We start from the raw sequence: 16,163 nt of genomic DNA, 5'->3' as shown, positions 1-16,163 counted from the left end.
AGAGAAGAGAAGCAGAAGCAACGATGAATTTGAAGGCTCTGTTCCGAGGAAGAAGAAGAAGACAGAAATTTTTCAGAGAGAATTTGGGTTTTTGGGCTTTGAAAAGGCGGGATCCGATGCGGACAGGTGCAGAGAACCAATTAGGGAACTTGTAAATTTGAAAGTGGGCCCCGCAGCAAGTGGGCGGTGAATTGCGGGGAACAAAGAAACCATTCCCAGTTGGCTTACTTTTTCGAATCAATCAAATGGCAATGTTCTCATTTTTGCCACAAATCATAAACTAGTCATGTTTTCCCAAATAATCTATATGATCGAAAATTATAGTTATTTCATTTTTCCTGATTGAAAATTATACTAACTTCGCTCCATTCATGCAAGTCATTTGCTATTTTTGATAAGTTTCATAGCTAGAGTCATTTCCTTTTTAATAAAAATCAAAAATATTTCTTCTCACTTATTTTACCTACTTAATTCTATCATCTCTCTACCTTTTTCATTTTCTACTTTATTCTTCCTTTACTTAGAGCATCCATAATAGGATTATCCTAACAATAGCTCAGCCAAAAACTTCTCATGCCACATCATCATGCTCTTTTCACAGCCTAGCCCAGCAACAGCCCAGCCAATGCTCTAGCCCTACGAGAAAAAAGAAAACACAAAAAACAACAACAATGAAATGAATGGAAGAAAAAAACATAGAAAAAAATGAAATGGGAATAGGGTATTTTAAGAAAAAATTAAAAAATAATCGACTAACGCCTTTCGTCCACGTCTGCCTCGCTCTCATCCTTGCCGCTAGCCGGTTGCAATAGTGGACTAGCCGCGCCAGCTAATCCACTATTGCGGATGTTCTTTACTCACTTAACACAATTTTTCTTAATTTTTATGTTGGAATTAATGGCTCCACTACTATGGAATGGAGGGTATATTTCATTTGGCCTAAATTAATTAAGTCTTTTAAATATGAGATTCAAGAAGTTGATATTTTTTAAGTAGGAAGAGAATAGTACAATATAAATCAAAATAAAATACTTCCGTCGTCTCCTAAAAATAAGACTTTGGAAATGACATAGATTTTAAAGCAAAATTGATAAAGTAAGAGAGAAGAAAAGAAAAAATGAATAAAGTAAGAGATAGAAAGAGAAAAAGTAGTGAAATATTGTTAGTGGATTGTAAAGTCTATTTCCGAAAATGAGAAGTTTCTATTTTTAGGAAACGGAGCAAAAAGAAAAGTTTTTATTTTTAAGAAACGGAGGTAGTAAGAAACAAAATAAAGTATGAGAGCTAAAGAAATAAGTAAAGTAAGAGTGAATAAATTTTTTGCTAAAAAATGATGCAAGTAGTTTGGGATGGCCCAAAATAGTAGTATAGTTAATCAATTCATATTATGAATAAAAATTAATAATATTTTTGTTCCTAAGTTAATTGAATACATATTTCTTTTGAAATATTTCGAGTTAAATGAGTCATTTCCACTTTTGACGAACTCGCTTACTTTATTCTCTTCTACTTTATGCTCTCTTCATTTATTTTCTATTATATTTTATTCTTTATCTATTTAACACAAAAGTTGCATGCTTTTATGGGTTAAACTTGTCGATTTTGATTGTATAACATGTGAATTATAGTCTATACTTCCTTCGTTCACGAATCATGAATAAGAGTCTCATTTTTCTATTTTAATTTGTCTACGAATAGGAATCACGATTTATTATTACTACTATAAATGGTAAAAGGTCCTGAAGTAACCCGGTCGTGCGTGTTGTTTGCATGCACCCTTGCACATGCTCTAAAATTGGACCTTATTTGATGGATTATATAATTAAAAATATATTTTCATGTATTAAAAATTGATATAGATATTTATACCCATGGGATCTTATGTTAGCCATTTATATATAATCAAGAAAAAGTATCAGAATATTGCATAATAAGTAATAAAAATAAATATATTATAAATATTTATGACTACATGCTCACATGAAAATGCAAACAAAACTATGACAGTAACTGCAACTCTTTCTTTCTCTTCTGAAAAATTAAGCAATTAAAATAACTAAAAAAGTTTGATACAAATGTTCCAAAATATCTACATCCTTCAAAATTCATAAAATGAAATGTATGAAAAAAATTCAGAAAATTCGCTTTGGACTATAATGTTATTAAGTTTCCTCATACACAACAGGAACATTACCAGCATTACTAGTACAAATAACATGAAGAGAGAATCATTTTACAATATAGAGTTCTATTAGAATTAGGAATGTAAAAATGGATATCGGGTATTATCCGGTATTAGATACTCGATATTCAAAATCGAAAAAGTCGGATAATTAGATACCCGAAATCCGATTTTTCATGTATCAGATCATCGGGTTACCCGATATCTGATCGGGTAGGGTTGACAATTTTTGGCACGACACGAACCCGCACAAAATCAATGGGTATGTGTCAAAACTTATTGAGTTCGTATCTTTATCGTGTCGACACGATAACGACACGAAAACTCCGTGTCGTGTTCGTGTTACACGTTAAGAAATAACATTAATATATTATAATGATATTATTTTTTTATTTATTATAAAATTTAAATTTAATATTAGAAATAATATTAATACAGTATATTATAATATTATTATTATAGAGTCGTTATTGTGTCGTGTCATATATTTGTTGTTATCGTGTCGTGTAGACCCGAAGTGGTTCGTGCCGGTAATGGGTTCATGCCGTGTTCGTGTCTAAGGGTAGCGAGTCGTGTTCATGTTCGTATTTGGAGTTTTCTTAACGGATCGTGTTCGTGTTTGTGTTTGTTGTTATCGTGTGTGTCGGCACGATAACGACACAACACGCACGATTTGTCACCCCTACGACCGGGTATACCCGAATTATCCGATTTATTTTCTAAAATTAATAAATTATGTTTTTATTATAATTAAATATAATTTAATTTCTTAACTACAGTTTAATTATTAATAGTTAGCATATAAAATATGTAATTTAATTGTTTAATTACATTTTAATTTCATTGGCTTGTGATCTTTTGAATTTTGAATCTTTGATGATATTATTGTTAGATCTTGATTCTTACGAATTATTGAATTGTGATATTTATAAAGGATGGATGTTTGAACTTATGATTTTGATGGTTATTGACTTATTGTGGATGGATGAAAGATGTTAATATGTAGTACTAACAATATAACTTATGAATTTTGTATTTTTCAAAGTTTATAGTTATTTTCTTTTAAATTCGAACTACTATAATTTTGTATTCCTAAAAGTTTGTAGTTATTTTCTCATGAATACTACTTCATCTTTGTATAAAATTCAAATTAAATAATACTTTCTCCGTCCCAATTTAAGAGTCACATATGACATTTAAGTCCGTTCCAGTTTAAGAGTCACATTTAGAATCTACCATATTTGGACATAAAATTTAACCTCATTATTCATCAAATTTACACTCAAATGCAATTATTTTTACAAAAATAAAACAAAACAAAATCTTAAACATACAAAAAGTCAAAATGATTTCACTTTCCACTACCTAACTTCAATTATTGCACACTCCAACGACCACTACCCCACTTCAATTATTACACACTCAACCAATTTCTTAAAACCCGTGCCATAACTAAATTTTACTCTTAAACTGGGACGGAGGGAGTATTAAATAAATTCTAAAAGTTTGTTGTTAATTTCTAAAAATAAAAAATAAAAAAAAATCAAAATTACAATCGGGACTGGATACCCGAGTCGAGAATCCGAGTATCCAAAATCAAATTTGGGTCGGATATCAGATATTGAATTTAAATTTCAGGATCGAGTACACAAAGATTTCATATCGGATATCCGTTGGTTCTCAATTTGACAAGCCTAAATTTAGAATGATAACCATCTCTTAGTGGTACAAACTACAACTGGTTTGCTAGAACCAAAAATCGGTGGACATGATTCTATCTTCGACTGATGTCAAACTTCAATGCAAAAATTTTCAATAAGAGTGTATTGATGTCAACTCAATATGTAAAAATTATCAATTGGTAGTATGAATAAAAATTGAATTTTGTTTGGTATAACTAATCATTTTCTTTCTCTTAAAAATATCTTAAAAACTTTGAACTCTTATAATTATATCAATTTAAATGATTTTTTCACAAAACATATACTCCCTCCGTCCTAACTAAATTTCGTATTCCTTTTCGAGATGTCCCAACAAAGTTGAGTCATTTCCTTTTCTCATAAAAACAAAACACCCAATCATTTCTCTACTATTTGTTTTCATTTCTTATATTTTATTTTATTTTCATTTAATCCATTCAAAACAATTTCTTAATTTTCCTGCTCAAAAAAATTTGCCTAAACTTTGTTGTCTTAATTTTCTTGCCCAAAAAGTTATGCCTCAACTTTATTGGGACAGAGGAAATATCTAATTAAAGGTAATTTTATAAAGAACTAAACGCGATACTAATTGCATATATGATAATTTTATATGAATTTTAATACCGCTATTAATAATATTTTTTATAATTAATATACATAAGGAACGGTATTAATATCCTTTTTTATATATTAAAATACTATTATTTTCTAACTTACATATGATATCATTTTAATGAGGAAAAATTTCCTAGTTTAAGCATATAATGATGTCCATATGAGGTGGTATGTCCCACCAATATCTCTTTGATAAATAGAAATAAAATTAACCTACATTTGGCATATGAAAACTTTTCGAAATAGATTTAAAATATTGTTCTAATATTAACCTGTTTCATCTTGCCATGTTCGAGTCTTTTTCTAATATTTATATTCTAATATTTTATAAATTGCAAAAAATGGTATCAATCTTACAACAATTTTTATAATTATGTCCCTGAACCAAATTAGATTATTTTTAATGTTTTATGAATTTGATATGCTATCTTTTTAAAACAACAATCACTCTTTATCTCAATTGATATTAGTGTCACATTTTTACTTTAGTTTCCTATTTTTCTTCTCATTCTATCTTGTCTTAATAATTATAATATTTATTTTCTTTTCTTTAGTAAAAATTCATTATAATTTAATTAATTTGTATCTCAATTTCATCTTTTAACTAAAAACCACCATAAATGAGTTTGGCCCTTTCATACAATTATACTAATAAAGTACTAATATATAAGTACACGAACTAGTAGACACTCTATATTTAATATTTTATTTATTACTAAAGATTCTTTAAATTCAAATAATTATAACTACAAAAACATTTATAAAATTGTTGGAGCAAAATCACATAAGCACATATCACAAATTAGGTTCAATACTACTCTTACTCATGCATGTCTCAATACCTTTTTCCTTTTCCCATCGATTTATCTTATCATTACTAATTAATCAAGATCATGTTTATCACACAAGAATATTTAGCCATCAAACACACACTACACAACACAACAACACACACACACACACGCCACACACACACGCCACGCACACACACACACATGAACATATTCCCACATCCCTTTTATCCCACTTTCACTCAACCAAGATGCATGAGGGTTCAAGAAGACCGATTAATCGGTTAGAAGAAGAAAAAAGAGAAGAAGAAGAAGAAGAAGAATAAGGAGAACTCATAAACAAAATACATTTTTAGAGAAAAACGATCGGTAGAAACAAAGTAGAGACTTGGTTCTTCAAGATTCTTGGCGTTCAAACTCTAAATTCTTCTCAAAGGATGACAAAATATTGGTGTGTGGAAGAAGAAAATTTGAGAGAGTGAGGGGGAGGGTTTCGAAAATTATGGGGGCTAGGGTTGGGGTTTTGGTTCTTATTTATAGAGCTCAACAAGATCTTTAGGTAATTAGAATAGAATATTTGGTAAGATTTTATTCTCCACAATTAAATAAATAAATATTGTGAAGTAGGGAAGAAGAATTAACAAAAATAGATCCTAGGGCAAAATCTCCTAGTTTTCGAAAATTAGGCTATTTATTTAGCCAAGATTTTGTTTTGGTATATTTTACGGAGTAGAATAAAATATCACGAAGCAAAATAAAAATAAGAATTCTCCCAACTTGGGATGGAAATAGGCGTCCCTATGCCTATTTAAATAAGGCATGGATTTTTGAATTTTAACTAAAATAAGGTAAGACAAGATCTCTTGAGGTATGGAAAGATTTGGTAGAATATTTAAATTCTAGGTATGGAAGGAAATCAAATAAGGGATTAACTAAAATAAAATAATTCCTTCCTTCCCACAATAGGTGATTTTCGAAAATCACCAAGAAACAAAGGGGCTCGATTTTTCTCTCTTCAAAAGGAAATAATTGGGTCTTGGATTTAATTTGGATAAATATCCCAAGAATTAAATTAAATCCGGAAAAATAGAATTCCTCCTCTAAAATCAAGGGGGTCGAAAATCACAAGAATTGGGTGGCAAGTATTTATGGAAATTTTCTCTAATATTCTCACTCACCCTTAGATAATTAATTTACCACATAATCTCATAAATTAATATATCACATGCCAAATCAATAAGTTTGACTTTTCAAACTTCCCGGTCAAAGAAACTCATGCAATAAATTCACTTATCAAATAATTCACATCTTCCACGTCATCAATAATTAATTCTAGGGCTCTAAAATTAGGGTTCTAAATTCCGAGATGTTACATTAAGGTTTGTGGATATATTGCTCATATAATTTTTTTTTATCATTTCTTGAATTTTTTGGGGCAATCGCGTGAAATCTCTTTTGATAAACTTGGCTTGATGAGTGACATATCTTCTTGCAAATTTGATGCGAATTGTGATGACGAGCCTACTCTAGTTGTTAAACATGACCATAGAAACTTAGTGGAGGATTGATCCCTTTTTGAGCAAGAATGATGTGTTAATGATTGGTGATCGTCCTTCGTTGTCTAATCTTGAGAATAGGGATATTGTGATTAACCCTTTCTTGGTTACTTTTGACTATACACACGATGATGACTGTTTTGTTAAATATCCCTAGCCTTAATGAGAGTGTCAAATAGATGTTCAAGAATTTGGGCATAGATAGTCTTGGGATGATTCAATCAAATGGAAACAAAGTGCTTGACGCATGTGTGTGTTAGCATGTTATTTGCTTTTATTGCATATCAATTAAGCATTTCAACGGAATTGAGGTGTTTTATGGTCTTTTTGTTAATGACTTTGAATCTAATGGCTTCCTTTGAAAGTATATTGTGAAAGAATATTTAGTCTTGTGTGTTTCACAAATTCTTATATTTTAAGTTATTTGAGTATGGGCATAAATGATATCTTTATAAGATTGTCACTACAATAATATTGTCTAGAACTCTCTTAGTCTCATAAAAAATAATCCACTTTCTTTTTCAATTTGTCACAACTAAGGTGACTCATTACTAAAAATAAAAACACTATTCATCTCAACTTTATTTCATCTCTTTTACTTTATACTCAATACACAAAATTAAATTGCATAAAATCACATGGCGACTTCCTTGGAATGAAGGGAATATTTTACCATCAAAGAGAGACCCCAAACTAGATACCTCTATGCATAAAGCCTACAAAATCCTAATCTCTTGAGTTATGAAGTCCTTTACACTTCATTTTTCTACAAAGATTGTTTGGTTTCCCCACAAAGAGATCGATTGCATTAAAAATGCTGCAACCTCCCTTTGAACTTTGCAGGAAGTATTTGTACAGAATCTACACACAGCCCACCTTTGGTGTGAGTGCAATCAATTTGTGTCATCGAAAATTTGACTTTGATTGATTTGAACGAGCTGGAGACCACAAAATCTCCGGCGTGGTAATGGATCCACCTCCCTTGCTCCTTCAAGTAGCACTGTTTTGTTGCTTGCTGACCATCTGAGGTCGAAACCTGAAACCGGACGGGCTTCTTGTCCCAGCCATGAACATGCTCCGTGTTGCAAACCCTACGACCAAACCTCTGATGTGCGCGTCCTAGTTGTAATCTGAAAAATATACTGTATGACCCTGCTGGAAAGGGGAACTCGATCTCCCCATCAACCTCAAGCCACCATGTTTGCTGCAGATACGCAACTGATGAAAACCTACATATGGGGGAGGAAGACGGGTGCATAAATGTTAGGATGCAACATAATGAGAGTATTTAAGTAGGGAGAGGTCTCTCCCAAAATTAACAAGTTGCGCGATTATTTTAACGGTTGCAGGACTCAGCAAACTAGTCACTAATCGACGGGAATGGATCCGTTGCATTTTGAGGAAACACAACATGAGGTAAAACGCAGCCCCACGTAAATGAAACGCAGGAGATGAAAGCTGGGCATTCTTTTTCTTGTTTTCTATACATCATCATTCCTTTTCTTGTTTTAGATACCACTTTACTAAATGTATACTTAATTATTTTAGTAACTGTACAGATTCAATTACTCCATTAGATCCTCTAATCGAATCATGAATCTTACTTTTGAAATAGATGGTGTTTACTACGCCACAAATTTTTTTAAAAAGTTTAATTTATCTACAAATTTGCTATATTTTTTTATTTTTGTTTAAACACTCAAAAACTATACTGTAAATTTCAATTAAATCTAAAATTAACATACTCAAAAATTCTAATCATGGCATTGGCATCACAGATTTAAAGGAAAAGAAACTAAAAATATTAAACAAAAAGTGTAGAATAAACTAAAAGTATAAACCAAAAAATAATATTTTGAACTCAATATTTTGAGTTAATATAAATCAAAATTCTCCAAACTTTGAAAACGCAAATGAAACTAATCCTCACCTTGATTCCACAGATGGAATACGGCTCCAATATCTCCTATCATCAATTCCATTTATCGTCAATCCATTTGAAGACACCGACATGCAAATGTTGCCTGACCTCTTATCCACCCACACTTTCTGCAAATATCAATAAACCCCATTCAAATTCAATTCACCAAAAATTAAATAACAAATCGTGATAATAAACAAATTGGAATCCAATTCGAATACCTTAGAGCCACCATCGAACGAATTGGCCTTGCAAAACCTCGCATAAATATCCCTCTTGCAGAAAGAGGCGTTTTCTCTTTCGAATACCCTAGCTAGCAGATCTTCGTAATTAACCGGCAACTTCGACTCCCAAACGATATCAGCAGAAGATGCTCCCCGGAAAGCTCGGTTCAGCGTTGCGAGCCGGCAGATCTGCAGCGGCTCGAGGTGCCCCAGCACCAACGCCACACAGCTCTCCGGCAAGTCCCCCAGCCCGGGCTCCTGCGACGGGGCTATGGCCGCCGCCGGCAACGAAAACAATGAGCCCATGTGATTTGAAGGCGGAATGAGATTTGGGCGGATTTGCATACGGATTCTGGTACAGAGCAGAGAGGGAAAGCCAATTGTGTGGAGTGGAATTGGAATACATATAGTGTGAGATCGATGCGTACGGACTGAATACATATATAAATGAAGATTTTAATAACTGTGCCTCACATATTTATTGATTTCTTTCCTAAGATTCAATATATCCTCTCTTCATTTTCCGTATTCATTTATATTTTTCCGTGATTTCATATAGGATAAGATTTTGATTACAAAAGATTTATCTTCATCAAATCTTTCTAGCTTTTTAATCTACAGAACGAATATTTCGTAATGTAACTTTACACACTACTCACATTTTGAGATATTTTCTTTCTGATAAATACGATATATATCTAGTATCTTTTATGATATATAGGGTTACGTTAATGTGCTAACTAATTTATAGTAATAACTAATCACTTTTAATATTATGCATTAAAATTATCAACATAAAAGACATAATTATCTCAATACAACATGTAAATTTAAAATATCAACATAAAAATATAATTTTATCAGCACAAGAAGATTGATAAAAATATTTTTAACATACAAAATTAATGTTAGTTATTAATTATTAACATAACTTAGTTAGTATTTGATCACACACCTTTATTCTGAATTGATATCTTCAGAAATTTCTGGACATAAATATTGTTACATTGATATGATATTTTCAAACTAGATCAAGACTTGCATAGGACGCAATATATTATAAGTTGACACAACACAATAACAATACAATATCGACAATATACTATAGGTTATACAATACCGACCAGAATTTGATTTGCACGATTAAAACTTGATATTACATAATTAAATATGATTTATAAGATGAAAATGTGATCTACACTGTTAAAACTAGTTCTTCTTTAATTAATCTGATTTGCACAAACTTAAAAATAAAAATAAAAATATAGTACATACTTTTTTTAAAAAAGAATCAATAGTCTTGCAATGGCAAAAGTAGGGGTGGGTTGATACGATATATCGTATCGAAAACGTTGTATCGTGTATCGTATCGAAAATATCGATATGAAAGAATTTCATATCGTTATCGTATCGAAAGATTTCGATATATCGAACTTTCGATATAAAAAAATTTCATATCGTTATCGTATCGATATTTCGATATATCGTATCGAAATTCGATATATCGTTAAATATCGATATATATCGAAAATTTCGATATATATCGATATATATAGAAAATAAAATATCGATATATATTGAAAATATCGATATATCGAAAATTTTCGATATATATCGTATTTTCGATATAAAATGATATATCGCGATATAAGGAAATTCATATCGTTATCGTATCAAAAACTTACGATACGATATCGTATCGTATCGAAAATTACGATATATCGAAAATTCGATAATTTTTCGATATTTTTCAATACGATACGAGCGATATATCATTTTTTCGATATTTTTCCCCAGCCCTAGGCAAAAGTCCAAAGAAAAATTAAAACGCATAACTTTATTTGCAATAAAGAAAATTTGTGAGCAACTTTCGGCAACATAGAGTATATAGATAGGTGGACCTGCCCAAGGTTTACCGAACCGGCAGTTAAAACCGAAATAGTAACTGTCGGTTACGGTTTTGAACCAAAACCGTGAGAAGTTACCCGAATCGAAACCGTCGATTTTTTTAACTGTGGTTCGGTTCAGGTTAAAAATTTTTCAAACCGAAACCGTGCCGGAACCGCGAAAAACTGCCGGAAAACCGTGAAATCAAGCCGGAACCGTACAAAACCGGCGGTTCGGAACCCTAAAAAACTGCCGGGAAACCGTCGGTTCGGAACCGGAACCGGCGGTTTTGGAACCGGACCGTAACCGTAACCACGAAACACCCTCGCGGTTCGGTTCCGATTCAACAATTTCTAAAACCGAAACCGGGGGTTTCGAACCGTAATCGCCGGTTCCTAGATTGGGGGCACCTCTATATACTCTCTATATATAGGCATTGACACTTTAACAGGTCTGTAACCAACAACTTTATCCAACTTCACATAATACAAATAGTACTATATATTCAATATAAATAGGAGTAGTATATAATATTGTATTTAAACATAGGTGTATCATTTTGATGAAAAAATTTACTTGGAGACATGTGGTATATGTATATACAACTGTGATCTTCTCATGACATCTTCATATAATAAGTATGCCACGTAGACGTGTGTCACAATCTCAATCCATACTCCCTATAAAAAATCTTACCCGGAATAAATTTGCATTGTGATATACAGTTCAAAAATCATTTTGTTTGGTGAATATTAAATTTAAGGAGTATATTCACTTAACCTAAAATTTCAAGATATGGCGGTATCTTGCTCACAATAATAATAGGAGTATTATTTTTCGAGTGATTACAGTAATATAAATAATTGGATTTAATTTTTAATAATAATAATAATAACAATAATAATAATAATAAGATTATTATTTTTCAACTCATTTTTAATATATTTCGTATTAGTAGCACTAACATCGTACAGAAAGGAACTGGATTCTTTGTTTAATTCAACCCCATTTAGGCTCACTTAGTGGGGTTTTCCACTCTTTATTGATAAAATCTTGTTTAAAACTAACTAACTTTGTCCATCTTTATTGGTAAGAGCATTCACAATGGATCGATCGCGAGGGCCGAGCGATCGGCCTCCCATCGCCTCCCATAGGTCACCACTGCGGAGGGAAGGCCGATTCCCCCTCCCCATCGCCTCCGCCCCCGCGCCGATCAATGGCCTCAGCCGATGGCCCCATCGGCCTTCCATTGCGGAGGCTCAGGCGATGGCGGAGCCGATTTTTATTTATTTATTTTCAATTAAACTTTTATTTTCTTCTCCTATTATAAATACTTCAATCTCCTCTCCTTCATTTCACACACCCACATCCTTCTCTATTTCACATTATTTTGTCACTAAAAATGTCTTTTAATTTCCCCCCATTTCGGATTCCGATTCCGATTCCGATTCCGATTCCAATATTGTAATATGTTGAGGACAAACCTATCCCACATCGGAAATATGAGGGAAATTGGAAGGTGTATATAATTCCTGTCCAACCCCAACTAGTTTGAGGCCTTTTGGGAGTGACCCAAAAGCAAATCCGTGCGGGCTTGACCCAAAGCAGACAATATCAAACTAATGTTGCCGACGCCGACAATCCCGACAAGTGGTAACAGAGCCAGGTCGGCGTTGGGTCTGGTCCAGTTTGAGAGACTCATGTTCGAGTGGGGCCGAGAATATCAATACCGAGAATATCGAATGTCAACAACTCGTATTAAAATGTCAACAACTAAATAATAACACTTATAATTCACATATCAATAGCCAGAATATCGAATGTTAACAACTCGTATTAAAATGTCAACAACTAAATAATAGCACTTATAATTCACATATCAATACCGAGAATATCGAATGTCAACAACTCGTATTAAAATGTCAACAACTAAATAATAGCACTTATAATTCACATATCAATACCGAGAATATCGAATGTCAACAACTCGTATTAAAATGTCAACAACTAAATAATAACACTTATAATTCACATATCAATACCGAGAATATCGAATGTCAACAACTCGTTTTAAAATGTCAATAATTAAAAAATAACACTTATAATTTGCACTTTCTCCCCCATCCCCCTTTCAAAGCCTGCAACAGTTTCAACACACTAGTTCAGGAAAATCATGGTACACTTTATTCAAATCTCAGTCTCCATGAGAATCTCCTCAAACCTCAACGAAATTAAGCTCAATAAACCTCAACGAAATTAAGCTCAATAATCATGAAGATTGTCACAATCACAGTGCATAACTACACAATTACATCTTCACTTGAATTAGCTCTTCTCAAAAGTGTTCTAACATTAATACTCGGCGGAAAATCAACAAACAAGATCAATCAACTGCACAAATTACAAACAGAGTAAACCTCCAGGCTCCATGAGTGAATACTCGAATACACTAATTCAATCGATTGAATTCAGAACTTAAGCAGAGAGAAATAAATAATACCTTTCCAATAAGAATTTCGTTGGTGTGGGGACCGTAGGCGTCGAGAAATGTGACGCCGGAGTTGATGGCGTGGTGGATGAGTTGGATCATCTCGTCTTCGGGCTTCCGCTGGCCATAGCTGGATGAAATGTTAAGCTCAACCGCTTTCAAATTTCTCCGGTGACTAAACCTCGCAGAAGCTGACGGCTTCACGAAATTCGCTCCAACACTAATCTCAGCAGCACTCAACATCGATTTCGCCACCGTAACGCACTCGTTCTCCTTATTACACATCGAATCGTCGGCTCCGCTGACAATCTCCAGCGCCGAATATTCACTCACGCCTCCGATTCCGCCTGAATCGAACTTATCAGACTCTGATCCTCTCTCAACACCTTCGAATTTGTACTCCACCGCCAGACTCATCGGAAATTCGGTTTCACCGATCTCGATAGACAGTTGCTGCACAGTCTGTACGGTGTTCAGATTCTACCTAGGGTTTCAATTTTCATCTTCTTCTCGATTTTCTGTATTTTCTAATCTTCAATTCTCTCTCTGATGGAGGAATACAATATGAGATGAACGAAGCTCGAATTTGAGGTGCAATTTTGTGTAAGGAGATTCCTCAGTGTATGGAAGGAACACCTCAGAGATGAGAGAGAGAGAGATCGAGAAGCAGAGAGCAAGAGATGGGAGTTGCTGAATTTTAATTACCATAAAATTACCATTATACCATTTCATAATAAATTAATCTAAAAATATTTTTTATATGACAAAATCTGGACCACTCATTTAATAAAAATGAGTGGCTGATATTGCATCTCATTTCTCAATTACCCTAAAAAATCTCAATTGATCATGGACCTATATATATATATTATGATTAATTTATTATGAAAGGGCAGAATGGTAATTTCATGGTAATTAAACTTTAACAGCAACTCCCATCTCTTACTCTCTGCTTCTCGATCTCTCTCTCCATCTCTCATCTCTCTCCAGCCGCTGCTTCCTTTCTCTCCTCCTACGCCTCTTCTCTCTCCTCCTCATGCGCCTCGCCGCTGCCCGAACTCATGATCTCCGTAGCCTGCTTCAGGAAGAGCAGATGCAATTGCGTGTGAATTTTGCGGTGAATTTGAGCTCCCATTGTACATGATGCGTGTGCGTGGCGAAAAAACATTTGATTGCCGCTCAATCTGGCGAAAATCAGGTTCCTGCCTTGCATCAACTGAATCGAAGGCCGCAGTGAATGATTATTTTATTGGATTCACGTGGATCTGCGATTGATATGGCGTAGGTGTTGATTTTGAATTCGATTTTTATTTTCGGATCTGAGTGCATTGTTTTTCTGCAATGAGCATGAATTATATATAGATCTTGTTTCTCTGCATCGGTAGATACCTAATTATCAGTAGTCTGTAGAAAATTAGTGTTTTTTTCCCTTAACTAGCTCTAGCTATGGACAATTTAATTCTTGTATTGCTAGAAAAAGAATACACGTATGCATTTCCTTAGCAGTTGATCCTTTCAGCTGTTTTGAGCAACCCGAGATTGATGCATCTTCTTATCAGATTATAATTAGTAGATAGTAGGGGAATGATTAAATAACTTACTTGATTGTGTCATTCTTATTAGTTGAATTTCATTAAATTTCAGGTTAACTCTTTGCAGTAGTGGCTTTTCTTCCGAATTCACTTGTAAAACTGAAAAAAGGACTGTTTTTTTACATAAGCTGATACATTTTTTGGATGGATGATCATTTTAAATTTTTTTTTATCAACTACATATACAATTCATGTCAACTACACACATTGATATTCTAGATATGGAATTATAAGTGTTATTTGTTAGTTGTTGACTTTTAATGAAAAGGGGACTTGATATTTTTATTGATATTGAATTATAAGTGTTATTTTTTAGTTGTTGACATTTTAATAAAGTTGTTGACATTGATATTTCGTATTGATATGTAATTATAATGTTATTTGTTATTGTTGAATTTTATCAAAATTGTTGACATTGATATTTCCGAGTGATATGTGAATTATTTTAAAATTTTTTAGTTGTTGACATTTTAATAGATTTTTGAAATTTTATATTCCGATTGATTCATTATAAGTATTATTTGATTGTTTCATTTTATCAGTTGTTGAATTGAATTCGCATTGATAGTGAATTATAACTTTTATTTTAGGGTTTTTTTAATCGAAAAGGGGACATTGATATTCTCTATCGAATGTGAATTATAAGTGTTATTTGTTAGTTGTACATTTTAAACGAGTTGTTTACATTATATTCTCGTTTTGATATTGACTTATAAGTGTTATTTTTTTTTTGTGCATTTTTAAAAATTTTGAATTGATATTCGATTGATAGTGAATTATGTGTTTTTTGTTAGTTGTTGACATTTTTACGAAAATTGTTGAATTCGATTTTCCCGGGAGTGATATGGAATTATAAGTGTTATTTGTTAGTTTTACATTTTAATATTTGTTGACTTTGATATTTTGGATTGATATGTGCATTATAAGTATTATTTGTTATTTTTGATTTTTAGTACATTGTTTAATTGATATTCATTTTTTTGATTTTTAATTATTTTTTATCTTTTAGTTGTTGACATTTTAATACAGTTTTGTTTTGTATTCTGATTGATATGTGAATTATGTGTTATTGGTTAGTTGTTGCTTTTAATAAAAGTTGTTGCTTGATATTCCGAATTTGAGTTTAAGTGTTATTTGTTAATTGTTGACATTTTTTATGGGAAACCCCAATTTGATATTCGTTTAAAATAAATGACGATAATCCCCG

The 16,163-nt window shown here is 32.5% G+C and overlaps 2 protein-coding genes across 2 annotated transcripts; both read right to left on the bottom strand.

Annotated features, from left to right (window-relative positions):
* Positions 1–7,456: 7,456 nt before the first annotated feature.
* LOC125218795 (F-box protein PP2-A12-like) lies at positions 7,457–9,504 on the bottom strand. Its single transcript, XM_048120568.1, has 3 exons — positions 8,987–9,504; positions 8,775–8,893; positions 7,457–8,073 (listed from the first exon to the last, which is right to left on the bottom strand). Exons 1-3 carry the CDS (start codon positions 9,428–9,430, stop codon positions 7,653–7,655), a joined length of 984 nt encoding a protein of 327 aa, XP_047976525.1. The 5' UTR covers positions 9,431–9,504; the 3' UTR covers positions 7,457–7,652.
* Positions 9,505–13,119: 3,615 nt separating this feature from the next.
* LOC125220321 (IN2-2 protein-like) lies at positions 13,120–13,781 on the bottom strand. The gene is made up of 2 exons (XM_048122479.1): positions 13,377–13,781; positions 13,120–13,267 (listed from the first exon to the last, which is right to left on the bottom strand). Exons 1-2 carry the CDS (start codon positions 13,779–13,781, stop codon positions 13,247–13,249), a joined length of 426 nt encoding a protein of 141 aa, XP_047978436.1. The 3' UTR covers positions 13,120–13,246.
* Positions 13,782–16,163: the final 2,382 nt, after the last annotated feature.

Source organism: Salvia hispanica, chromosome 4 (genome assembly GCF_023119035.1).
Source record: "Salvia hispanica cultivar TCC Black 2014 chromosome 4, UniMelb_Shisp_WGS_1.0, whole genome shotgun sequence".
Lineage (NCBI taxonomy): Eukaryota > Viridiplantae > Streptophyta > Magnoliopsida > Lamiales > Lamiaceae > Salvia > Salvia hispanica.
The sequence above is the reverse complement of the archived record's forward strand: the minus strand, read 5'-3'. Positions and strand labels throughout refer to the sequence as shown.